The 26,125-nt window shown below is 41.9% G+C and overlaps 2 protein-coding genes across 2 annotated transcripts in view; one reads left to right on the top strand and one right to left on the bottom strand.

Moving 5' to 3' along the window:
• GDPD4 (glycerophosphodiester phosphodiesterase domain containing 4) overlaps positions 1-1,369 on the top strand; it is a 71,282-nt gene extending 69,913 nt beyond the window's left edge. Inside the window, exon 20 of the mRNA XM_043991810.1 lies at positions 1,311-1,369. Coding sequence (XP_043847745.1) covers positions 1,311-1,369 — 59 coding nt within the window. The remainder of the gene's footprint in view (positions 1-1,310) is intronic.
• A 9,979-nt stretch (positions 1,370-11,348) lies between these two features.
• Positions 11,349-26,125, bottom strand: part of MYO7A (myosin VIIA) — a 185,590-nt gene continuing 170,813 nt past the window's right edge. The window contains 4 exon segments of the mRNA XM_043994596.1: positions 11,349-12,205; positions 15,033-15,152; positions 17,637-17,720; positions 25,397-25,513. Coding sequence (XP_043850531.1) covers positions 12,116-12,205; positions 15,033-15,152; positions 17,637-17,720; positions 25,397-25,513 — 411 coding nt within the window. The 3' untranslated portion in view covers positions 11,349-12,115.

Below are 26,125 nucleotides of genomic sequence, written 5' to 3'. Positions count from 1 at the left end.
TGGGTGTCAGCTGAAACCTCGACGTTGTTTTGATTTACTTTTACCTTGTTATTGATTTCACACAATCTTTACCAGCTGTGTGACTGGCAATATTTTGCTAATGTTAATTTTTGTAATTCTTTTGAGGACTGTTTGTTCATATTGTACGACTTATCCATTGGGAAATGGCTTGTAGTCTTAGGTATTTGTGTCAGTTACCTAATACATCTTGGCTATTAGGCCCTTCTCAGAAATTTTCCCCATTTGACAGTTTCCCTTCTCATTCTAGTTGCGTTGATTATTACAGCAAAAGGTTTTCAATTTAATGTAATTGAAATGATCTATTTTATCTTTCATGATCACTTCTGTCTTTTGTTTAGTTAAGAATTCTCTCCCTGATTCATGGCTGTACAAGGTACCAGATATAGTTTTAATCTCATTTTTGTTTGTTTTTTGAGGTGGGGCAATGAGGGTTAAATTAGTTGCCCAAGGTCACACAGCTAAGTGTCTGAGGCTGGATTTGAACTCAGGTACTCCTGAATCTAGGGCTGGTGCTTTATCCACTGCACCACCTAGCTGCCCCTTAATCTCATTTTTTTAATAGTATATTTTAATATGTGGGTTATGGATCCATCTTAAGCTTATCATTATGGCACATTGTATAAGAAGTTTATTCAAATTTCTGCCAGGATTATCCAAATTTCTTTCCATGAAAACCCAGACATTTTTTGTTAAGTTTCCCCAAGCAATTTATTATCGCATACTACGTTATGGAATTTATTGTTTTCTGAGTCTTCTTTTTTCTAGCTAGTTACCCTGATCTACTTTTCTGTTTTTAATCCAGTGCCAAGCAGTTTGATATGATTACCACTTTATGTGGTATGATTTGAGGTCTAGAATTGTTATGTGCCCTTCACTCTTACTTTGAAGATTCTTCCGGTGAATTCTATTATTATTTCCTAGTTCTATAAAGTATCTCTGGCAATTCCATTGACAAACACTACATCTACAAATTACTTTAGATAATATTGTCATATTTTTTCTACTGGTGGGCTCAAACCACAAACAATAAATATGCCTCCTAATTGTTCAAGTAGTTCTTTATTACTTTAAAGAATATTTTGTAAATAAAACTGAATGCTGTGTCATTATAGTGACCAAATTTATCCTTGAAGAAGAGATGAGAAAATATACCATCCTCCCTTCCTTGGAGAGGTTGAAGAATATGAGTGTGAAACATTGTATGTACTGTCAGAACATATTCATGTGTAATTTAGTTTTGCTGAATCAATTTCTCTTTTTTCTTCTTTCTCTTTAATTTTTGTTATAAGGCATGTCTCATTGTGTAGGAGAAGAGAAAGGGGGTATCTTTGGAAATGAAGGTGATTAAAAAAAAATCAATAAAATTTTCTTAATGTGTTTTATAACTATTTCTATAAGTCTTAAGTGTGCTTTGCTAGACTGCTGACTCCCGGGTATTTTATGTATTTTGTAGTTATTTTGATTTTTCTTTCTATTATTTCCTCGTGGATTTTGTTATAGCTGTGTAGAAATGCTATTGAGTTTTGTGGACTTATTTTTGTGACTTGCTATTTTACTGAAGCTATTAATTGTTTCAGTTAGCTTGTTTGCTGATTCTCTGAAGTTTTCTAAGTCATAATATCATCCACAAATAGGGACAATTTGAGTCCTCTATGTTTATATTTATGGTTAAAATTTTTTTCTTTGTCTTACTGTTATTATTGGTGTTTCCAGAACTGTGTCAAATAACAGTAGAGAACAAGAACTTTCTGGCTTTTCTTTTGGATTCATTGGGAAACCTTCCAGTGTTTCTCTGCTGTTAAAAAAAAATAATAAAACAAAATGTTAGCTTTTGTTTTTTGCTACATACATTATATCATGTTAAAAATGACCCTTTTATACATATGCTTTGGAGGATTTTTGGCATAGAGTGTTGCACTTTTGTCAAGGGCTTTTTCTATATCTATTGATATAATCATGTTTTGGAGTTTTTAAAAATAGTGATTGTAATATGATTAATTATGTTAATTTTATCCTAACACTGAACCATCCCTGAATTCCTGGTGTAAATCCAACTTTGTCATAGTGAATACTTAGTAAAATATATATTTTACTATTGTCTTTTTTGATAGGTTTTTATTTACATTTTTAACCAATATTCATTAGTGATACTAGTCTAGAGTCCTCTGTTTTGTTTTGTTTTTCCCTGGTTGGGGCACTAAAACTATATCTCATAAAAGAAGTTTGGAATTGAGCATTTTTTTCAATTTTTGATACTAATTAGACTAATAACAACAGAAATGTTGTTCTTTGAATTTTGATAAGAGTTCACCTGTAAATCCACCTGAACCAGGGTTTTCCCCCCTCTTTGGTAATCCCTTTGGAGCTAGTTCAATTCTCCCCACCTCCCCCTGAAATTAGATTAAGATTGCTATTCCATGAATGCTAATTTGGGTGGTTTTTTTACAATCCTCTATTTCTTTTAAATTCTCAACTTTATTAACATATTTGTGTACAATAGGTTCTGAAAATTATTGTATTTAAATTTTGGTAGTTTGATTTTTCTCCCTTTTATTTTTGATAAAAGTTAGTTTAAGGTTTGGTTTCGAAGCCTTTTGTTCTTTCAAAGAACCAGCTTTTATTTTTTTATCCAGTTTATCCTCTTTTTGTTTTCCATTTTATCTTATCTAATTTTAAAGATTCCTTTTTTGTACATATTTGTTCATTTTTATTTTTAATATTTTAACTGCATATTCATTATATTAATCTTCTCTCTATTTTGTTAATGTATGTTTTCAGAGATGTAATTTTTCCTTTGAGGATTGCTTTAGCTGCATCTCAGAAATTTTGGTATGTAGTTTCATCATTATCATTCTCTTTCACATAGTTATTAAGTATTTTTATAATTTGTTGTTTGACTTATTTATTATTTAGGATGTCACTATCAAGTCTTCGTTTAAATTAGTATTTTTTGTTTGGGTTCCTTGTATCAGCTAGTAAGTGTCTGAGGACAGATTTGAACTCAGGAGGAGAAGTCTTTCTGACTCCAGACCCAGTATTCTATGAGCCACCTAGCTGCTCTGCTTTTTTAACATTTCTTTAATCGTTTCTACCACATGACCTGTTTTTTGTAAAGGTATCAAGTAGGATTGAGAAATATGTTTATTTTTTTTAATTTTTATTGATATCTTTTGGTTTTGTATGCCACCAGAATTTCTTCCAGTACCCCTCCCCCTTCTTCCTCCCAAACAGGCATCCCAAAAACCAATAGGTGATGCAGGGGATAGAGTTCTGGGCCTGGAATCAGGAAAACTTATCTCCCTATGTTCAAATCTGGCCTCACACACTTAACTAGCTGTGTGAACCTGGGCAAATCACTTAACCCTGTTTGCATCAGTTTCCTCATTTGTAAAATGAGCTGGAGAAGGAAATAGCATAGTATCTTTGCCAAGAAAATCCTAAATGGGATCACAAAGTACCTGGCTAAAACTATTAAAGAGAAAAAAATCAGCAAAATTGATTGATACTTCCAAAAATTGAAGCTATATGTAATATATCACACTTGTTGACCTCCTATTTCTTCAAAGGAATAGGGTAGGGGCTACCTTCTAATATTTCTTCTTTGGAGATATGCTTGTTCTTTGTAATTTTGTAACATTTACTTTTGGGGTTTTTTTTTTGTCCCCCCCCCCAATCTACATTGTAGTCATTGTGTATGTTGTTTTCTTGGCTCTGCTTACTTCACTCTGTATCAGATTGTTCAAATCATTCCATGCTTCTCTGTATTCATCATATCTAATATATCATAAAGTACAATTATACTCCATTACATTCATTTCACACTTCAGTTAGCCATTCCCAAGTTGATAGGCATCTACTTTGTTTTCAATTCTTTGCTACCACAAGAAGTGCTGCTCTAAATATTTTGACATATATGGGGACTTTTTCTTATCGATGACTTCCTTTTATCATATACTTTTAACAATGCCTTTTATAAGATGCCACATCTTTCAGATTTAAATTCTCTGATGGCTTATTCAGTCTATATTTTCCTTTCTGTTTATCTTTATGTTAGATTTATCTAGCTCCAAGAGAGAAAAACTAAAGTGTCCTATGATAATTGTATTATTTGTGTCATTTTGCAATTCAGTTAAAATTTCCTTTATGAATTTAGTTGTTATACCATTTGATGCCTACATGTTTAATATTGATATTTATTCATTATCTACAGTTCCTTTAAATATAGTTTACCTGTTTATCTATCTTGATTTGTAAGTTTATTTTTATTAAATTAATCATATATAATCATTTTTATTTTTGCTTTGTTGGCAATATTATTGCACTTCAGACTAATGGGAATTCATGTGATGCATAGTAAATTCCATTTCACCTCTTATTATAATTCTGTACCTCTGATACTTAAGCTATCTCTGCCCTCCTGTCTTTGAGGTCAGTAGTTCTGGGTTTTGTAGAATTCATGTATTCTAATAATGTTGCCTTTTGCCTTCTGTTGAATTTTCTTCTACTTTCGTATTTTTTGTGTTCCAACTATATTATTTCTCTCAAAGCTTCTTTTTACTTCTTTGAAAAGTTGTTCAGTCATGTATTCAAGTTTTCCTACTTTGCTTTTTTAAAAAATTCTACATTCAGAGCTTTGGTTTCCACCCTAAATTCATTACTAATTTCTTTTATGAGTTTCATTTCTTGTTTGAACCATTTTGTAGCTTCTTAATGTCATCACGTGGACTTCTGAATGGGCCAAAAGATTTCCTCTTTCTTGTCTGATAAATTTGGCTGACTTTCCTTAGAAAAAGTGATGGCATGAGGACCTGAGTTCAAATCCCACTTCTTGTACTTACTATGTGAGTGACCTTAGGCAACTCACAGACTCCCTGTGCCCTAATTTCTTCATGGGCAGGAGTAGGGGAGGGAAAGGGGTTGAACTAAATGGGTTCTGAGATCCCATGCAGCTCCAGATCTATGATCCTGTCTATTACAACGTTTGTTCAATGGTTTGGATACTTTTTGACATTTTATTTACTCTTCTTCAGTCTTGATGATCATTTCTCTTGATTTATCTGATTGTGGGAAGAGTTTTTATTCAGTCTTTCTGTCTTGATGTTTTCGGTTTTTCATCTTCTCATTCAAATTTCTGTCAGTTACTTGCCTTTGAGAACCTTCCCCTTCCTTTACCCTCCCCCTCTTTAGCCCCTCCCCCAATCCTGATCCCTTCCCCCCACTCCCAAGGCTAAGTGGTTGGGCAGCCTCACCTTCCTCATATTTGGGGATGTGCCAAGACCTTGCCCTGAGGGTACCTCCAGGGGAAGAAGACTGGGCCCTGCTGGGCTTTCAGGCATCACTTGGTTCTTTCACCTGCAGCCTTGAGTACCCAATTTGGCATGTTTTGGACCTAACATGATCCTTCTTTTCTCCCTCTTCTTTTCCTTTGCTTTTCTTACAACAACCCTGCAAGTAGGTGGTGCGTATGCTATTATCTCTATTTTACCAGTGAGGAAACTGAGGTTAGAGAAGCTAAGTGACTTTCCCCATTGGTCACACAGCAAGTCATGGGCAGATATGGGGCTCACCTTCAGGTCTTTGGCCCTTCCCCTTTCTGCCACACCATCCCATAGACTCCTGCTAATCCATAGGTTTCTCCTTAATGATTGACCACACAGAGCCTGGCTACAGGATTTCAGAAGAGCCACTGTGATTTCTTCCTCCATGAGGCTCCTTCCTCCATTGATACAGAGCCTGACCTTTGCATTCCTTAGGTGTAGACTTGCCTGGCTTGTTACGGCACATCTCATGGTGAGCCTTTCCAGAACTCGGGATGGTCCTCAGAAGCCAGGCATAGAGTCCATCACCAGGACCCTATCAAAACTCTCTCCAGGTTGGCAACACTGACCAGGGCATGAGCTTTGGCACCATATTGGGCACCGTGTGGATTAAGTTCAGAAAAACGTTTCACCATCCAATTAAAATGGAATCTCCTGGGGCAGCTAGGTGGCGCAGTGGATAGAGCACCGGCCCTGGAGTCAGGAGGACCTGAGTTCAAATCCGGCCTCAGACACTTTATATTTACTAGCTGTGTGACCCTGGGCAAGTCACTTAACCCCAATTGCCTCATCCAAAAACAAATGGAATCTCCTATGATGCCTGCCCATTTATGTTTCATGGAGTGCTGTATTTATTTCTATAGTCTATTCGATAAGAGTTAAAGTCATGGATCATGTAGTATTTTGACAATTGAAGACTTTGGCAAGGAATACTCAGAATAAGGGCTCGGTGCCAGCTTACTGGACTTGCTCGAGTCCCAAAGGCCTCTCTCAGTGCCTTTTGGCCCCAGATATTAACAAATCAGATCTTAGAAAATGGGAAGGATTTAGGAGAGTGAAAGGCGTACAAACCAGTGGGAAGTAAGATTCCTGTGTCACATGCTCCATTTGTCTATGTTTGGAATGAGGAAAACATTTTGTAAACCTGCAAGTTTTCTCATTTTTAATTTTTATTATCCTTACAGACATGTCCAGTCTTACATTGGGGAACTCCACCATTGATACACCCAGTGAAAACTTTCCCAAGCCTTCTGTCCTGTCAAGGTTCTGCTGCATCTGCTGAGTTCTGGACCATGACCCAAGAAGATTCCCGTCTTCCCTTCTGCATGTGGACATTAGTCAGCCCTCTCTCTACCTCTTTTTCCAAATATCTCTTTGCATCAGGTAGTGGTTGTAAGAGGTGGGAGGAAGGAGACTGAAGACCAATCAGATGGTTTCCTGAGAGTTGTGATCTGTTCTGGCCTTGAGCAAGAAGGACCAGACCAGCCTGAAGCCCAGAGTCCCATTCCCCTCCCATATATCCCCCAGAAAGCCTTCCATGGCATAGAAGGGAAGGAGCTTGAGAGGGGTGAGGGCCAGGGCCTCCCCTCCATCTATCACCTCAGCTGAGCAGCAGGCTACTGTTGGTCTTGTCTGAACAAACCAAGGACCAGGGTTGGGGGGGGGGTGCTTGATCCTGCCAATGAATCCTCCTAGATTCTGGGCCCTATCTCCTGACATTACAGGGTGGCCCAGCCAGATTGGGAATGAGATATGAATAGTTCCCTGGGTTACTTCTGGGGTGGGAGGTATCCAGGGAAGCTGTGACATGTCAAGACCTTCACAGAAGAGGCTAGGCACCACTTCTTCACCATGTCCTACAGAGGCTCAGAATAGTTTTACATTGGCCACTGAGACCTGTCTGCCAAGATGACCTATGGGGACACCATCAGTGGGGACTCTTGACATCATAACTTGTATTCTTACTGTAGGGATATCATAGCCCATCTCCTGTCCCTCCTCATCTCTCTAGTAAATAACTTCTGGAGGTCAATAAAGGAGACAACAAATGTCTTATGAAACCTTCAGACGCTGGGTGTCTTTGGAGTCCCTGTTGTGGTTTTCTGACCCACCACCTGACTTTAGTGCCAGGAGACAAGGAAGACCACCACAGGAGTCACAGGGGGCTGAAAGAAGGTGAAACTCGGAGTGGGTTTGTCACCACTTCTCTGAGCCCCATCCATTCATGAGCATAATGATCTTTGTACTCCCTACCTAGCATGACTGTCCTGAGGGTTTTGAGAGGCTGTGGGGCCTGTAATGGATTAGAGTTAACTTTGGTATTGGGAAGACCTGGGTTCAAGTCCCACTACTGACACCTACTGGCCGTGTGACCCTAGGCAAGGGACTAACCTCCTCAGAGAAGGTGCCTGCTTTCATTGGTAAATGGAGAGATCCCTTACAGAGAGTTCTCTCTACCAGTGAAATCATAAGCCTGCAAAAGAAAAACGATGGTGAATGTTGTGTTAGAGCACAAGAGTCCCAGGACAGGCAGGCTTGCATATGTGAAGAAGTGTGTTTGAGCTCCAGCAGGCCTTGAATCCAAGCTTCCTGAGGGCAGGGGCTGTCTTCACAATCAGTCTTCTTGTACCCCCAGTGCTTAGCACAATGCCTGGCACATAGTAGGTGCTGAATATTTTATTGGCTGACACAAAGGGAGTTCAACTAATCATTTCTTCTAGAATTGGAAGGGGCCTTAAAAACAGATCACTGGTATTGAGAGAGATATTTACAAATGTGGATATTTGTGAGATGTACAAAGACTCTCCATATTTCTGTATATGTGTATATACTATGTGTTACATATAGTCTAATATATTTATATGAATACATATTGAAGATATATGTGTATATAATATATATACCTGCATACACACACACACACACACACACACACACACACATACATATTTACACATTCCAGTAGCCCTGTGAGGTAAATGGCATAAGGATTATCTTCCCCCATTTGGCAGATGAAAAGCCGGAAGCTTAGAGTTTATATCCCTTGCCTATGGTCACACAGCTGGTGTCAGAGGCAGGGTCTGAACCCTGGTCTCTTCATTTCCCAAGTCCAGCCCACTCTTCACCAGGTAGCACTGCATCATGGTGTAGCTGGTCTAAGAGTAGGTCTCCACATCTCACAGCTTGATCTTACTACTGATCAGCAGCGGGGCCCCACCGACAACCTGAGCTGGTTCCCCCCTCCCTAGGCCATTTGGTGGGCCTGTTCCCACTTTGTTCCTGAGGGCTCATCCTATTAATGTGAATATCTGATGAGCTTTAGATCACTGCAGATCAGAACTCCATCAGCTTCAGCCCTCCTGGTAGATGGAACTATAGGCATATACCACCATGCCTGGCAGCTCCATCATAAGGGGAAACTGAGGCCCAGAAAGGGAAGGGTTTCCTCAAGGTCATGCAACGAGTTACTGCTAGAACTAGAGCTGGACTCCCAGACCAGTCTCTCTCCATTAGACCCTGCTGCCTCATTTCTGTTAAGTGGGGGAAGGGTACCTGAAGGGACTTGACCCAGGCAGGGTCTTTGTCCACACTTGCTATTCAGAATGAAGGGACACTTAAATGTTTCCTCACTTTGTGGAGAAAGAAGAAAAGAGGCAGAATTTCTGGTCTTTGCCAAACAAGTCAGGCAGCCAACTAGAAGAGGCAGAGTGATCTGACAGTGTCAGGCGGGAGACCTGGCTTGTAGACCTGCCCCTACTGCTAATACAGGGTGACCTTGGTGAGTCCTAAACTCTTGGTGAAAAGAGGGTATTCAGGGAGATGGACTCTAAGCCCCCTCCCAGCTCCAACACTCTATGTTCTGAGGCCCCCCCTCACATGGGAGGCAGCAGGCCCTGATACCTCTTGCTTTTTCGGGGGTCAATCACACTTGGATTGCCTTTTTAAACAACTTTTATCCATTTCTGTTTTTACAAACAGAAATCTCAGTATGATATTTTTAATAGGTATTGAAAGTAATTCCTACTTATTAGGTAGCAAAGACTGGTGCAACAATTTAGGCTGCATGATTAAATGCCAGGGGAAAGGGAGGGAAGAAAATAAGCATTTATATAGCACCTACTGTGTGCTTTACAAATATCTCATTTGATCAACAACCCTGCAAGGTAGGTGCTCTTAGCTCTTTTTACAGTTGTGGACATTGAAGCAGACAGAGGTAAAGAGACTTGCCCAGGGCCACACAATGTCTTGAGATTGGATTTGAACTCGGGGTTCCTCACTACAGACCTAGAGTGCTATTCACTGTACCACCTAGCCACTGGGGTCAGTGTATTCCAAAGCTGGCCCCAGAAGCTCAGTAACTACAATGCTGCCTCTTTTCCCCCTTCCTTAGTACCCACCCCCAGCATATATCCCTTAATATAGAATCCTGGGGGGAAAGAAGGAAGATTATTTTGGAAGGGGAGGGGAGAAATGCAGGTGCTTAGTAAATGCTCGTTGACTAACCCATTCCCCCTCCCCCCACCCCATCAAAATGTCCCTTTTCTGTATTCCCTCCTCCCTTCCAAACATGGCCCAACCAGTCCTCTCATTTTACAAATAAGGGAACCAAGACTCAGGGTAGTTAGCCAAAGACACATTGCCAGTAAGCTGAAGAGGCCCTGAGATTGAATCCTGTCACTTAGCTACATGAACTTGGACAAGCTATTTAACCTCATGGACCTTGGTTTCCCCACCTGTAAAATGAGAAGGCTGCACCCAATGAATTCTCAGGGCATTCACAGAGAATCACTCAAATCATGATCCTAGTCTGAACCACATGCCATGGGCTTGAACCAAACTCATGTCTTCTCACATAAGCCTTCCTAGAGATAACCTAAAAAAAAGAATCATGAGGGACCTATCAGGCACTGTGAGGGATTAATGGGATATCAATCAAATCCCAGTCAGCCCCTGTACATAGGGTCTCGACTGGTAGCTGTTTCAACTATTACCATGTCCTTCCTCAAAAGCCTTTAAAACTGCATTCAGTTTACAGAAAGAGGACAAATCTCCCGTTCACCACCCTCCTCCAGTAATTCTGTCCAGAATTAGTGCCCCCGGCCTCAGTAGGAGAGGATGGGGCCCCTCTCCTGTCAGGGCCTGTCCTGAAAACCTTCCCCAGGCACCTCTGATAGGTCATGTAGACCTCTGTGTTCAACCCTCCTAAGGATTGATTCCAAGGGGTAGCTCTTAAGAAAACCGTTCTCCATCAAACCTGCTGAGGCAACTCACAAGTCTCCAGGCCTGGTCCTTGAGGCTCAGAAATGCTGGTCCATCCTGCTTTTCCATTGACATAAAAGGATCCCTACGACCAGCTCTTACAAAGCTGCCTGCTTCTCTCCAGATTCCCCCCAGCCCCCAGTTTGCAGCTTAATCAGTGACATTAAAAGAATCCTTTTCAGTCCCAAGAGATCTCAGGCTGTATTGAGAGGAGCCTTGTGTCCAGGAGGAGGGAGGGGGGGTGGTCTGGCTGCCTTTAGCCCTGGCCAGGCACACTCTGGAGTGTGACCATTAGTACTGGGCTCCCTGTGGTAAGAACAGTGACTATAACATGTCCGAGGGCTGTGTCCAGGGTGAGGAGGCACCTGGAGACGGTGCCCCTGGACACAGTGCCCCTGGGAGACTGATGTGAAGAGCCTGGAGCTATTTAGCCAGGGAAAAGAAAAGGCTGGGGGTGGGAGTTCGGGAGTGCAGGATGGGGTTTGTCTTCAAGCCCTTCCAATGAAGGGCTGGCTGGCTGATGAAAGGATGGAGCTGGCTCTATTTTTATACCAACCAGGAATTACAAGCAGCATTACCATCTGCTTTGCTGCTGCACCCTAAGGATCATGGGACTTTTCTGGCTTGCAACTGAAACCACCTCTACTGTGTTGTTACCCCCATGAATACAGAATCTCCTTGAGATTCTTTGTATCCCAGGAGCTTAACATACTGCTTTGTGCATAATGAGCACTGAATGAACGCTTTATTCATTTATTCACGAGTGAAAGTTCCAGAGATGCACAATTTGATCAGAGCCACCCCCAAGTGGGTGTTTGGAAGGGCTATTGGGACCGCTGGTCTCAGAGCCTTCAAGCGTGTGGGTCCTTGCTGGGGATTTTGGGGAGGAGGTTGCTGCCATGGGGGTGGGTGGGATGGGAGGACCTCTAAGTCCCTTCTGGTTCTGAGATAATGTGGAAACATTTGGGGGGGGTTTTCTGGTTAAGCCAACATGTGCCTGCCTGTGTCTTTACTGAACTGCAGCAAACACTAAGAGATGTCATGTGGGAGCTTTCTTGGTGCCGCTAAGCACCAGAACAGGTGCCAGAACAGAACAGGAAAATGGAAGGTGCCGTAGAGACCCCCGAGTCTGATGACCGAGGAGGAGACTGTGGCCCAGAGAAAGGATGCAACGTTCTCAGAGTCACACAGCAGGTCAAAGGTCAAGCTAACACTAGAACCCAGTGCTCAGCTTCCAGTGTCTTGGACATTAAGCTGTCCCAGTCAAGGGTGGAGGGTGTCCCCTATAAGGCAGAGAATGGTTCTGAGTCCAGTCACAGATAATCATCTTCACTGGAGGCAGAATCCAAGTCCGAGTCCAGGTTGTCGCCATCAGAGACCGGGACATGGTCCATTGGACGCTCCTCCATTGTCTCTGCCTGGAGAGCAAAGGTCTTTCCCCAGCTACAGGGGTAGCCCACGGGCCTCAGCTGGCGGCAGATCAGTGCCAGGGCCAGGTGCCCGTGGTGTCTTTCCATTCATCTGCCAGCCCTCGTGCCCCTCTGTTTGCTCATGGCGGTGAGCATCTGGCTGATGTAGGAGGTCAGCAGGTCATCCATCTTGTAGCCCTAGACAAGAAAGGCAACCAGAGAAACAAAGACAATGATACTAGTTTTCACTTCAACAAAGGGCATTATTCTGGGTAAGTCTTACCAACCTTTTAACGTGAGTCTAAATCACCAATGCTCACCCTCTTTTTTTTTTTTTTTTCAGCAGCCAGATATTAAATGGTGGTACAGAGAGGTTAAATTGGACCTTGAGTTCAAACAGTGGCCACTGACTCTTGCACTTTCCAAGTTCCTGATCTAATGCTTAAAAGTCATAAGTTCACTTAAGGCTGAAGGGACCTGAGAGGTTCTCTAGTGCAGCCCTTTCATTTGACAGAAGAGGAAACTGAGTCACACTTATAATAAGTAATCTTAGAATGTAAGCTCCTTGAGGGCAGGCCAGGACCAGTATCTAAGCCTCTGGTATACTACACACTCAATGTATGTCACTGTCTTCTGTCTTCTCCAATAACCTTGGTGCCTCCATGCCCAGAGGAGTTTCCTGGGATGGGACAAGCAGAGATCTTCATGGATTTGGGGGTTGGCTTCAGAAGGTCACCCAACTGAGACTCTAGAGCAGGGCCTCTTCCCTTCTTGTGTCCTGGTCCCTTAGGCCAGGAAATCTAGGAAGTCTATGGGCCCTTTCTCAGAATCATGTTGTAAAATACAAAAATTAAGAAACAGAGAATTACAAAGGAAGTCAATTATGCTGAAATATAGTTATTAACATTTAAAAAACAACAAAGCCAATTATAACAGTATAGTTTGCAAAATTTAAGCACAAAAGCTGTAAGAAATGATGAGCAGGAAGAGTTCAGAGAAACCTGGAGGGTCTTATGTGAGCTGATGATGAGTGAGATGAGCAGAACCAGAAGAACATTGTACACAGTATCATCAACATTGAGTGCTGACCTACTGTGATGGACTATATTCTTCTCACCAATGCAATGGTACAGAAGAGTTCCAGGGAACTCATGATAGAAGAGGATCTCCAAATCCAAGAAAAAAAAAGAAAGAAAGAACTGTGGAGTATAGATGCTGATTGAACCATATTATTTCTTTTGTTTTGGGTGCTGTTGTTTTTTTTTTTTTCTATTTTGAGGTTTTGCATCACTGCTCTGATTCTTTCTCTTGTAACAGGATTAATGCAGAAATAGGATTAATGTTATTATGTGTATATATATGTGTGTGTATATATATATCTATATGTATATGTATAGATATATATAGATATAACCTATATCAGATTACCTGCTGTCTAGGGGAGGGGGGGAGGGAGGGGAGGGAGGGAGGGAGAAAAATCTGAAATTGTAAAGCATGTATAAACAAAAGTTGAGAACTATCTTTACATGTAACGGAAAAAATAAAATATCTCATAATGTAAAAAAAAAAAAATTTAAGCACAAAAAATCTAAATTTAAAAAAGCAAATTATAGTGAAATATAGTTATCCAAATTTTAAAAACAAAAGCCAATTACAGCAAAATATAGTTGTCAAAGTTTAAAAAGACAAAAAATTTAAGTTTAAACAAAAAAGCCAATCATAATGAAATATAGTTATCAGAATTTAAAAAATAAAACAAAAATGTAAAAAAGCAAAAAATCCCCCCAAACCCAAATTCATGGACTTCAGGTTAAAAGCCCCTGGTCTAAATTTCCTTGCTCTACTCAGTGGGTCTAATGAGCCAGAGCTGCTGGCTCAACTTCCATCTAAGAAAACTGCAAAAGAGAATCTGTTTCCCAGCACCAGACTGACCCTTGACTTTGAGGTCAGTCCTTACACAGCCTGGACTCAACCTCACTCTAAGCCATGACCTTGGCCCCAGTCTGAGCCCTCATCCCTAAACCTTAGCCATCTCCAGGCTGAGTCCTGACTCTGGCCTCAGACAGAACCCTATTCTTGACCTCAAACTGAGTCTTGACCCCATCCTCAATCAAAGGATGACTTTCCCTGACCCTGGTCTGAGGGCTGCTCTAGTCTGAGCCCTGACCAGGACAGATCCCGTACCCTGGCCCCAGACTGAGTGCAGCCCTTGGACAGCTTAGACATCAACTCTACCTGAGCCCTGACCCTCACTCAAGACTGAGTCCTGTCCCTGGCCCCAGTTGAGTCTCTACCCCTGGATTCAGTCCAATCCCTGCCCTTCACCCCCCAACCTTGGGCAGAGACAGTGCTTTGACCTTAGTCTAGACAACCCCAGCCTAAGCCCTGCCCTAGGCCCCTTGACTCCTAATATTTAAATCACTAATTCACATTTAGATTGTGTTTCACAGCTAACATTTTCTTACAGCCATCCCATGCCCGGTGGTTCAGATATCATTATCCTAATTTTTAAAGATGAGGAAACAGTGCTTCAGAGAGGTGATGTGAGTCACTTTGCATCATGTAGCTAGCAAACGTCACAGCCAAACATTTCATAATTAAACTTGACCCCAGTCCCCCATGATCCTTCCACTACATCAGGCCACCCCAGCCATAGAATGAACCCTTGACCTTAGGCTAATCATCTCAAAAACGTGAAGCTGTCTTTAGCCTTTAACTGCATCCCCAGAGCTTAGCACAGTGCCTGGCACATACCAAGTGCTTAATAATGTTTATCGGCTGACCATTATGGGCCGTTGGCCACTCAGGGAACTCTGGGGCTAGAGAGTGTGGATGACTCAATGTCACATTGTCCCTACTATGAGAGTCACAACTTGCAATGTCCTCATTTTACATATTAGGAAACTGAGGCCCCAGAAGCTAATTGCCTCACCCAAGGTAACCATGGTAGTTGAGTGTTAGAGCTGAGATTTGAACCCTATGCCTTCAGGGTTTGGGCCCGTAGGTTAGCATGTAGCGTTCTTACCAGGGAAGTTTCACAGAGCAGCTTGCTTCCTCGAACCAGGTTCCCAATAGTGATGTGGAAATAAGTGTTCCCACTGCTCCAGTTGGAGATTTTGGTGAAGGGGTGAGTGGTGAGAATGTCCTGAAAAAGAGAAGTGGCTTTCTGAGGGGCACTGACCACCCCATCTTCTCTTCCCCCTTATCTTTCTGGTTTGAGTCCTGCTGATTCTGTCTCTGCACCATCTCCTAAGTTCTCAAGAAATGTGGAGCAGGAAAGAAGCTCAGAGATGGTGTAGCCAAATGTGCTCATTTTACTGAGGAGGAGAAGCAATGTGGCATGGAGGAGCTGACACTGCCTTTGGAGTCACAGGTTCTGGACCAAAAGCCTGGCTCTGGCTCCTGGGCCTCTGTTTTTTCATCTGTAACATGAGGGAGTCTGACTTAATGGCTTGGGAAGGCCCTTTCACATCTATAGGCCATAGGAAACTGAGGACCAGAGAGATGTCGCTTCTGTGACATGCGGCCTCTCCTTGACCCAGGCAGGCACTGACCCACACAGCCAGAAGGACTCAGATGAACTCTAAAGTAGACACTTATGTGTTTGATGAGTGAACACGTAGGGCAATATGTCGCTAACTCCCAGGGAATTCCAAGGACAAGTAAGCTGTAGATTCGGGGATGGGGGGTAGCTCCGACTGACTTGGGGCCCCAACCGTTAGATATTCAATGTGAACATTTACACCCCGGAAATCCACAAATGGCACAAACCAGAGATTGATTGTCGATTGTTTAGACTTAAGAAGGGATGGACAAAACAGCAATAATGCCGATTAAATGTAAGTGTGGCATACATTTGTATTGCTAAACACTTCACTAGCACAGCCTCGCATGGTATCTTCAAACGGGAAGGGCTCAGGCTTGATGGTCATTTGAACCATCCCCCTCTCTCTGAAAAAGAGGCCAAAGCCACCTTGGAGGGAAGGAGATTTCAAATCCATCGCTCTCTTTTTCTAGCCCACCTGCCTGGGTCAGGGCCTGCCTGAGGTCACGTGGGTCATAAAAAGGTAGAGGTAGGACATATGACCCCAGTGCCTTCCTGCTGAGATTACCTTCCTGTATATGCATAGTTACTTACTTATGTCTTGTCTCTCCCATTAGACTGTGAGCTCCTGAAGACAGAGACAATGTTTTTAGCCTTCTTTGTATCCTTGGGAATTAGAACAATGCCTGGCATATAGTAAGTGCTTAATAAATGTTTGTTGATTGATTATCTGATTGCCCGCAGGTCAAAATCCAATAATGAGCAGCTAAGTGGCAAAATGGATAGAACATTGGACTTGGAATCAGGAAGACTCATCTTCATGTGTTCAAATCTGGCCTCATACACTTACTAGCTGTGTGACCCTGGACAAGTCACTTAACTCTATTGACCTCAGTTCTTCATCTGTCAAATGAGCTGGAGAAGGAAATGGCGCACCACTCTAGTATCTCTGCCAAGAAAGCCCCAAAATGAGGTCATAAAGAGTTAGGACTGAAAATGACTCAACAACAACAAAATGCAATACTCTTTTGCCACTTAGGGGTCAGAACTCAAAATGGAACTCAGAAATCATTTAGTCCAGTTCCCTCATTTTGTGGATGAGGAAATTGAGGCAGAGAATTGAAGTGGGATGTCCAGGCTCACATAGGGAAGTAAGCAGCAGAGCTGGCTTTCTGTATCGGGTCTTCTTCAATTCAATTCAACAAACATTCATTCCGTGCCCACCAGTATCAAGCACTGTGCTAAACCCTGGGGATACAGAAAGAGGCAAAAGATAATCCCTACCCTCGTGGAGTTTACAATCTAAAGGGACCTCAGCATCCTCATCTCTAGAATGTGGAGGGTTGGATTAGAAGGTGGATAGAGCACCAGCCCTGGAGTCAGGAGGACCTGAGTTCAGATCCGGCCTCAAACACTTAACACTTAATAGCTGTGTGACCCTGGGCAAGTCACTTAACCCCACTTGCCTCACTAAAAAAAAAAAAAAGGCCTCTGTGGTCCCTCCAGCTCTCCATATATGATTCTATGTACAAATCCAATAATCTAATTCTATGTACGGATCCCATGTTCTATCTCCTGATTGGAGTATAAACTCCCTGAGGGCGGGGACCATACTGTGGTTATTCATCTTTATATCCCCATTGCCCATCAGATAGCTTTGTACATAACAGATGGTAATGAATATTTGTTGAGCTGAATTAAACAAGGCCAATCTCCAGGCATGCTTCCAGCCCTAGCCAGCATTGGGAAGTAGAACTTTCCTAGGGAGCCTGAGAATGTGCATAGCCTTAAACCTATAGAATATTAGAGTTGGAAAGAACCTTAGAAACCACCTAATCCCACCCGACTATAGGAGGGAAAGGAGGCCCAGAGGGGAGAAGTGACTTGCCCAGGGGCACACAGCCAACAAGTGAAGGGTCCAGGAAGAGCACCCAGTTCTTCTGCCTTCTAAGGCAGTCAGTGTGGTATCTAGATCAGCCTGATGCCCCACCCGGGCATTCTTTTGTGACAATATGATAATGAGCACCACCCCTGTACCCAGCTTCCTTTCAGCCTCTGATTCTGCTCCCTTGAGGCCCCTCTCACCTTGGTCCGGGGATCAATGAGGCTGACTCCGTATTTGTTGATAGCAATTAGGAGAATCTCAGGGAAGTTTGGCTCAGTTGTTTGCTGGCAAAAAGAAAACAAAAAGCAGTCAGATTCCCAAACCTTCTTGTGAAGCGGAGCCAACAGCAGGAAAGCCAAGGGAAGTGAAATTGATGGGAGGCAAGCATATAGCCAATTCACTACCTCCAGAAGATGAACATTACCACTCTCCTCCTGATCCGAGGCTTGGTCTCTATCCCAGACACCCACTTATTTACTATTGGATAAGGTACATCCAAGGTAAAGCTTAGCTCCCGCTGCCTCCAGGAAACCTGCCTAGCCAGGAGCAACCTAGTCTCATCTTTCTTCCCCCTAAGCTCAGCAACTTAATTGTTTGAACCATATATTGTAATTGCTTAATTACCATATTACACTCCCCACCCACATATGCAATGATTTCAATGATTTCTCTTTAAAAGGAAAAAATATATGTATATGTATATGTGTATGTATATGTGTATGTGTATGTATATATGCATGTATGTATGTATGTATGAATGAATGAATGAATGAATGAATGAAAAAATCCTATGATTTCACTAATGTGAGAAATACCCTTTCAGGCACAGCACCTTTTCAGTGCCTCAGGAGACTGTCTTCATAAGCAGCTATGACCCCCCAAAGCTGATCACCCTCTGGTCAGCCCTCTGGTGGTGAGTTTCTCTAAACTTAGCCCAGCTGGTCCTCAAATGATAGAAATAGTTGGGTCACTAGGCAAGTGCTGAAAGTCTTTGCAGTTTGGTAGGATTTCCCAGGCAGAGCTTAAGATTCACTGGCAGAGTCCTTGAGAGGCCAAGATCCCCATCATGGCCAAGAGAAACCATAATTAGAGGGAGTGTGGCATAGTGGGTAGACAGAGCCAGTTTCTAAGTCAGGGAGGCCTACTTCTCACAAGACTGCCTGTGCCATGGTTTTCAGATGAAGAAATCAAAGCTATCTATAGTCATATGAAAAAATGCTCTAAATTTCTCTGGATTAGGGAGATGTAAATTAAAACTACTCTGAGGAGGTATCACTTCATACTTATCAGGTTGCCTAATATGACAGAAAAGGAAAATTATAAATATTGGAGAAGATGTGGGAAAATTGGGACACTAATGCAGTGTTAGTGGAGCTGTAAACTAATCCAACCATTCTGGACAGCAATTTGGAACTATGCCCAAAGGGATATGGGACTGTGCATACCCTTTTACCCAGCAGTACCACTACTAGGTCTGTATCCCAAAGAGATTGTAAAAAAGGGAAGAGGACCCATAAGTACAAAAATATTTATATCACCTTTTTTGTGGTAGCAAAGAATTGGAAATTGAAGGGATGCCCATCAATTGGGGAATGGCTGAACAAGTTGTGGTATGTGAATGTAATAGAATACTTTTGTGCTGTAAGAAATGACGAACAGGAGGGTTTCAGAAAAACCTGGAAAGACTTAGGTGAACTGATGCTGAGTGAAATGAGCAGAACCAGGAGATCATTACACAAAGTAACAGCAAAATTGTGCAATGATCAACTGTGATACTTAGCTCTTCTCAGCAATACAATGATCCAAGGCAATTGCAAAAGACTCATGATGGAAAATGCTCTCCAACTCCAGAGGAAGAATTATGGAGTCTGAATGTAGATTGAAGCATACTGTTTTCATTTTGTTTTTGGTTTTTTGTGTTTTCCCCCTTTTGTTCTGTTTCTTCTTTTACAACATGACAAATGTGGAAATAGGTTTGACGTGATTGTACATATATAACCTATATCAGATTGCTTGCAATCTTTAGGAGGGAAAAGGGGAGAGAGGGAGGGATAGAATTTGGAAATGAATGTTAAAAACTATCTTTACTTGTAGTTTGAAAAAACAAAATACTATTTACCAAAACAAAAGACTGCCTATGTGATACTGGGCAATGCCCTAGTCCACTGTGTAAGATCATAGGTTATAGAGTAGGTGATGATAAATTGGAAGAGGTTATTTCCTTACTTGCAGTTCCCTTTGTCAATGAAATAAAAGATACAACTTTTTAAAACTGCAAAAAAGTTTAAAAATATATTACAGGGGGAGCAGCTAGGTGGCACAGTGGATAAAGCACCGGCCCTGGATTCAGGAGGACCTGAGTTCAAATCCAGCCTCAGACACTTGACACTTACTAGCTGTGTGACCCTGGGCAAGTCACTTAACCCTCATTGCCCTGACAAAAACAAAAAAAAACCCAAAACATATATACTGCAAGATTAAGATATCACCAAAACCAAAGGCAAGTGGACTGTCCACAAAGCTCACTCTTGTATATAATAAATACTTTATTCACATAGAGAAGCAAGAGTCTCTGGGCTACTCCTCCCTCCCTCCCCCCCCCCCCCGAATTAAAACTAACTGTAACTTTAACAGACCAGAACTGAAGTGCCACCTATATTATTGTTGTTGTTATTGTTCAGTTGTGGCCTTCTTTTCATGATCCTATTTGGGGTTTTCTAGGCAAAGATACTAGAGTGTTTTGCCATTTGTTCTCCAGCTCATTTTGCAGATGAGGAAACTGAGACAAACAGGGTTAAGTGATTTGCCCAGGGTCACACAGCTAGTAAGTGTCTGAGGTCAGTTTTCAACCTGCATCTTCCTGACTGACTCTAAGCTCTATCCATTGCACCACCCAGTAGTCACTTTCAAATCTGTCTGCATGTGGTCAGAGCACTACTTTGTTAGAGCAAAGATTAAAATTACAAACCAATTAGGAGAATAAAAATGAGAACATATGGCACTCAATTAAAACATGACCTTATTTAAATAAGTTCCAGCCAGTAGCAGTTGACAACTCAGTGGAGAAAGTAGCTCAGACAGCAGAAGCTCAGCTGCTCATGTCATCTATTGGGTTGTAATTTGTACCAACTCTTCCCAGCTGCCTACAGACATGCCTACATCTCTCCCAGCTTGGAAAAAAAAAAACCTTCCCTTGACTCTAGCATTCCTAAAAGGCTCTATGTAGTCTGCCTCTGACACTTACTGGCTGTATGACCTTGGGCAAGTCACTTAACTTCTGTCTGCCTCAATTTATCTAACTGTAAAATGGAGATCGTTAATAGTGCCTACCTCCCAGAGTTGTGAGGATCAAATGAGGTAATATTTATAAAGAGCTCAGCATAGTACTTGGCACATAGTAAGTGCTATATTTTCCTTCCCCTGTCTTTGCCCCTTTCCCAACTCAAAACATCTATTAAAAAATTGTCTAGAGGTAGCTAGGTGGTGCAGTGGACAGGAGGACCTGAGTTCAAATCCGGCCTCAGACACTTGACACTTACTAGCTGTGTAAACCTGGGCAAGTCACATAACCCTCATTGCCCTGCAAAAAAAAAGTTGTCTCTACTCCTGGCCTCTACTTCTCTCCCCTCACTCATTTCTCAACAACACCTTACAATCGGACTTCTGACCTCCCTGCTCAATTGAAATTGCTCTCTCCAGGGTTACCATCAAGTTCTTAATTGCTAAATCTAATGATCTTTTCTCAATGCTCTGTCTTCTTGTCGTCTCTGTATCATATGATGCTGTTAACCTTCATTCCTCACCAGCCTCTACTACTCTCTAGACTCTCTCTACCATGCTGTGATAGCCTCCTCACTCTAGAAGTCTACTCCACTGCAGGAGGTCTCACGCTGCACATACACTCTGCCCCAGAGTTCCTTCCTGTGACTGGCTGCTTCCCACCAAAGCCTCCATTGTAAAGAAAGCACGCACGCCAGCCCAACCACGTCTTCATGCTTTGCCAGGCTCCACTTCCAACTGTCTGTGTTTCCTCTACCAAGCCCCCTGGCAGCCACCTTCTTCCTCCCCACCCCCTTTCCTTTTCACCTTCCCTCTTTAGAATGTAAGCACCTTGGGGCAGCTAGGTGGCTCAGTGGATAAAGCACCAGACCTGGATTCAGGAGTTCAAATCTGGCCTCAGAGACTTGACACTTACTAGCTATGTGACCCTGGGCAAGTCACTTAACCCCCATTGCCCTGCAAAAAAAAAAAATAATAATGTAAGCACCTCAAGGCCAGGGACTGCATTGCTTTCTGCTTCCTGTATTTTGTATTCCCAAAGCAAAGCACAGTGCCTGGCACAAAGTCAGGATTTAATCATCCTTGTGGATTTGATTGCATTTGATCAGGTATCTATTCTTCCTGGATATGCTTTTCTCCTTGGGATTTTGGGATACTCTTCCCCATCTTGTTTCTCTTCCTTCCCGTAATGGCTGTGCCTCCTGAGGCCTCTGCCCTGGGCCATCTTTCCTTCTTTCTCTATATCCTCACCAAGTTCTAGAGTCCATTGTTCATCTCATGCAGATGACTCCCAGATCTCTATATCCAGTCCCAGTTTCTTCTGAGCTCTAGCCCTGTAACTGCCTTCTTCCTCAATGTGTCACAGGAATCTCAAACTCTGATGTCTAAAATAGAACTCATTTTATCTTTTAAACTCAAGACTTCTCTGAATTTTTCTGTTTCTGCTGAAGTCATCTCCACTGGTCTAGGCATCCAGGTTTACCACTTCGGAGGCATCTTTGACTCTTGTATCTCCTTCAACCCCTCCGCTCCCCTATATCCACTTGGTCATGAAATCTTATTCATTATCCACAACCTGTCTCAAATCACTTCCCTTCTCTTTGCTCACATAGCCACAACCCTAGTTTTAGCTGCATCCTGCTCAGCAGGGTTATTTCTTTTTTTAAAAAATTAATTTTAGTGATATCTTTTGTTCTTATATTGCCTACATTCCCCATGCTTTCCTGAAGAGCCATTCCTTATAATTAAGACTAAAAAGAAAAAGGAAAAAAGTTCCTCAAAACTAATCAACATATTGAAGAAACCTTGTTATCTGTAGTATTTCACATCTGTGGACCCCCACTTCTGCAAAGAAGGTATTTTCTTATATCTCTTTTTTTAGACCAAATTTGGTCATCCCTTAAAGCATTTATCTTCAATTGTTTTGTTGCTTTTTTCCATTTATATTGTTGTAGTTATCAAGTGTACTGTTTTCTGGATTATCCTTATTTCATTTGCATCTGTTCATGCATATCTTCCCATGTTTTTCTGTATTCATCATGTTCTTACAGCACAGAAATATTCCATTACATTAATGTGCCACAACTTGGTTCGCTATTCCCTGTATCATCAGGCATCTACTTTCCTCCCAATTCTTTGCTACCACTAAAAGTGCCATTATAAATATTTTGGTGTATCTGGAACCTTTCTTTTTGTCTTAGAATATACGCCCAACAGTGGAATCACTGAGTCAGTGGGTATGGACATTTCTGTCACTTTTTTGAATAATTAGAATTATTCAATTCTAGTTTTTATTCTAATAATTCTAATTTTTAGAATTCTAATAATTCAATTCTAATTTTTGTAGAATTTTGTATTAGTGTGACCAGGGATGTGCTGGAGCCTGCACCAACCTACTCCACATTAAATGTTCAGTGTGAGCATTTATACTCAGAAATCAGCAAACACTACAGATCAAGGCTTGCTTTATTGTTTTGTTGATTGACTAGACTTAAGGAAAAAATGGAGAAAATGTTGATGTTACAGATTAAACTTAAAGGTGTATCTTAGAGAACTAGTTGTTGAATATTTACTAGATTACTCTTCAGTGTGCCTGGCAGCTGAACTATTTCAAGAGTCTCCTAACTTGACTCCCAGATTTGGGTTTCTCCTCTCTTGAATTCTTCTCCATATAGATGACAAAATAATCTTTCTAAAACATGTCTTTCCATGCTTCTTCCATGGCCAAGAACATTCAGTGACTCCCTATTGCCTCTAGCATAAAATAGAAATTTCACTGTTTTGGTATGGGGAGAGCCCATCATGATGTGGCTCTAGCCTACTTTTCCAGACTCATTGTTCAAACATTATATTCCAACCATAGAACTGGAAATCTGCTTGCTGTTCCTTCAACTCCAAACTCCATCTCCTGTATTCCCTCCTCATCTCCACCTCTTAGATACTCTAGCTTCCTCCAAGACTCATCTCACGTGCTACCTATGGAAAGTCTTTCTGAATAGTAATAATGATAACGATTACAACAATAGTAGCTAGCATTTTTATAGAGCTTTAAGATTTGCAGAGCTCTTTGCACTTGTTATCTCATTGGATTTCCCCCTACTTGTTAGGGTTCTCTCCCTCCTCACTTATCACACACAGTACATCTCTGTTTACATATTATAATCCTTTGGTGGATTGTAAGCACCTTGAGGGCAGGGCCTATTGTTTGCTTTTTCTCTCAGTTCCTAGCACTGAGGTAGCCACAATAAATGCTTCTTGAGTTGGATTGGATTGGCAACTGGGAGCCTCCCAGCAATGCTTAAAAGTGGGAGCCAGGAGAGAGTTACAAAACCTGGCTCCCTGGCTCTCCCTCACAATTTTCTGTTGCCTGGGCCTTTACTGTACCTGTTCATCTTATTTCCGATTCCCCATCACATTTCTAACCCAGGCTACTCCAAATCTTAGAACTATAGGATCATAACACCATGATTCTAGAATTATTGGGACCTTAGAGGCCATCTGGTCCAACATTTTGTCCTCATTTCACAGGTGAAACAATTGAGAATTTAGGGAAGCTTTGAGGTCACACACAATGAGCATCTTAGACAGGATTTGAACTCGTCCTCTGATCTGTGAGCCAGGGCTCTCTACTCTGTCTAGCACACTACCTTCCTCTCCTCTCTTTAAACCTCACCTCTACTTATGTTCCTTTATGTCTCATCAGATGACCCCGCTTCCTACTTTACTGAGAAGATTGAAGTCATACATCCTGAGCTCCTCTATCCATCCTCCTTCATCTCTCAAAACCACTCTGTTTTTGCTCCCCCTGTCCTCCTTTGCTCCAATCTCAGAGGATGAGGTTTTCAGGAAGCATTGTGTGTATTGATGCTGGGCTTGGAGTCAAGAAGACCTGAGTTCAAATCTGGGGTCAGATGTTTACTAGTTCTGTGACCTTGGGCAAGTCATTTATCTGCCTCAATTTCTTCAATTGTAAAATGGGGGTAATAATAGCACCTACCTCCCAGGGTTGTTCTGAGGATCAAATGAGGTAATGTTTATAAAGAACTTAGCAAAGTGCCTGGCACACAGTTGACAGTTAATAAATGTTTATTTAATTCCCTACTTAATTTCTCCACTTATTTTTGGGGGTTGGAGCAATGAGGGTTAAATGACTTGCCCAGGGTCACACAGCTAGTAAGTATCAAGTGTCTGAGGCTCGATTTGAACTCAGGTCCTCCTGAATCCAGGGCTGGTGCTTTATCCACTGAGCCACCTAGCTACCCCAATTTCTCCACTTTTTAAAAAAGTTGTATTGATGGCCTGTGATTTTTACATCATACTTATTACCTGATATATACTCCCAGACACTCCTTAGTAACAGAAAAAAATGTAAGCAAAACTAACATGGAAACCATGCCTGACAGTGAATGGCATTCTGCACACAAGTTCTCATTTCTCTCTGCCATGAGGAAGGGTTTTCCATCTCCTATCCCCTGGGCTGGAAACTGCTCATCAGGTTTCATTTTAGTTCATCTACTCTTTAGTGTTAGTTTTGTTTCTTTATTGTTGTCACATATAGTGTTCTCTTTAGCTTCTTCTCTTGGGTCGCAGACCCCATCTCTTCCTCGCTCCTTCTAAACAAGACCTGCCTCCCACCTCCCTCCAAGCCCCGGGAAGGTCAGTTAAGAGACAAAGTTCATACCTTCACTTCAAAGAAAGCTGACCCAAACGTTGGCCATTTAAATATTAGCTTCAGAAAGGCCAGCTTGGCTTCCTCCTTGCTCTTCCCTGCATGCTTGTTAAAATAGGCCACAATGGACTATGGGAAGAAACGTAAGTTATATCAGTAGGGAGGGCAGCAATGATACTAGCATTTATAATGTTACATCTTGAGTGGGAAGGCACTTAAACTTCTGTCTTCCAAAGGATTAGCTATCCTTCTGCTTTGTGTGACCTGCAGATTTTGGTATTATTATTATTATGTTATTTATGATGTAATCCAAGTCACTGATAAAAATATTGCCCAGCACAGGGCCAAGGCCAGATCCCAGGGACACTCCACTAGATACCTCCTTCTAGGTTGGCCAAAAAGTGAACATACTTTTTGGATCTAAAAGTCAATTAGTTCTAAATCCACTCACCTGTACTATCATCTAGCCCATATTTATCCATCTTAAAAATCACAAAATCAGGGGCAGCTAGGTGGCGCAGTGGATAGAGCACCAGCCCTGGAGTCAGGAGGACCTGAGTTCAAACCTGGCCTCAGACACTTTACACTTACTAGCTGTGTGACCCTGGGCAAGTCACTTAACCCCAATTGCCTCACCAAAAAAAAAAAAATCACAAAATCTTCTTCATAAAAAGATAATGATAAATCTTATTAGATGCCTTGTTGAAATCCAAGTACAGCATGTCTAGGGTATTCCCTTAA

Source organism: Dromiciops gliroides, chromosome 3 (genome assembly GCF_019393635.1).
Source record: "Dromiciops gliroides isolate mDroGli1 chromosome 3, mDroGli1.pri, whole genome shotgun sequence".
Lineage (NCBI taxonomy): Eukaryota > Metazoa > Chordata > Mammalia > Microbiotheria > Microbiotheriidae > Dromiciops > Dromiciops gliroides.
The sequence above is the reverse complement of the archived record's forward strand: the minus strand, read 5'-3'. Positions and strand labels throughout refer to the sequence as shown.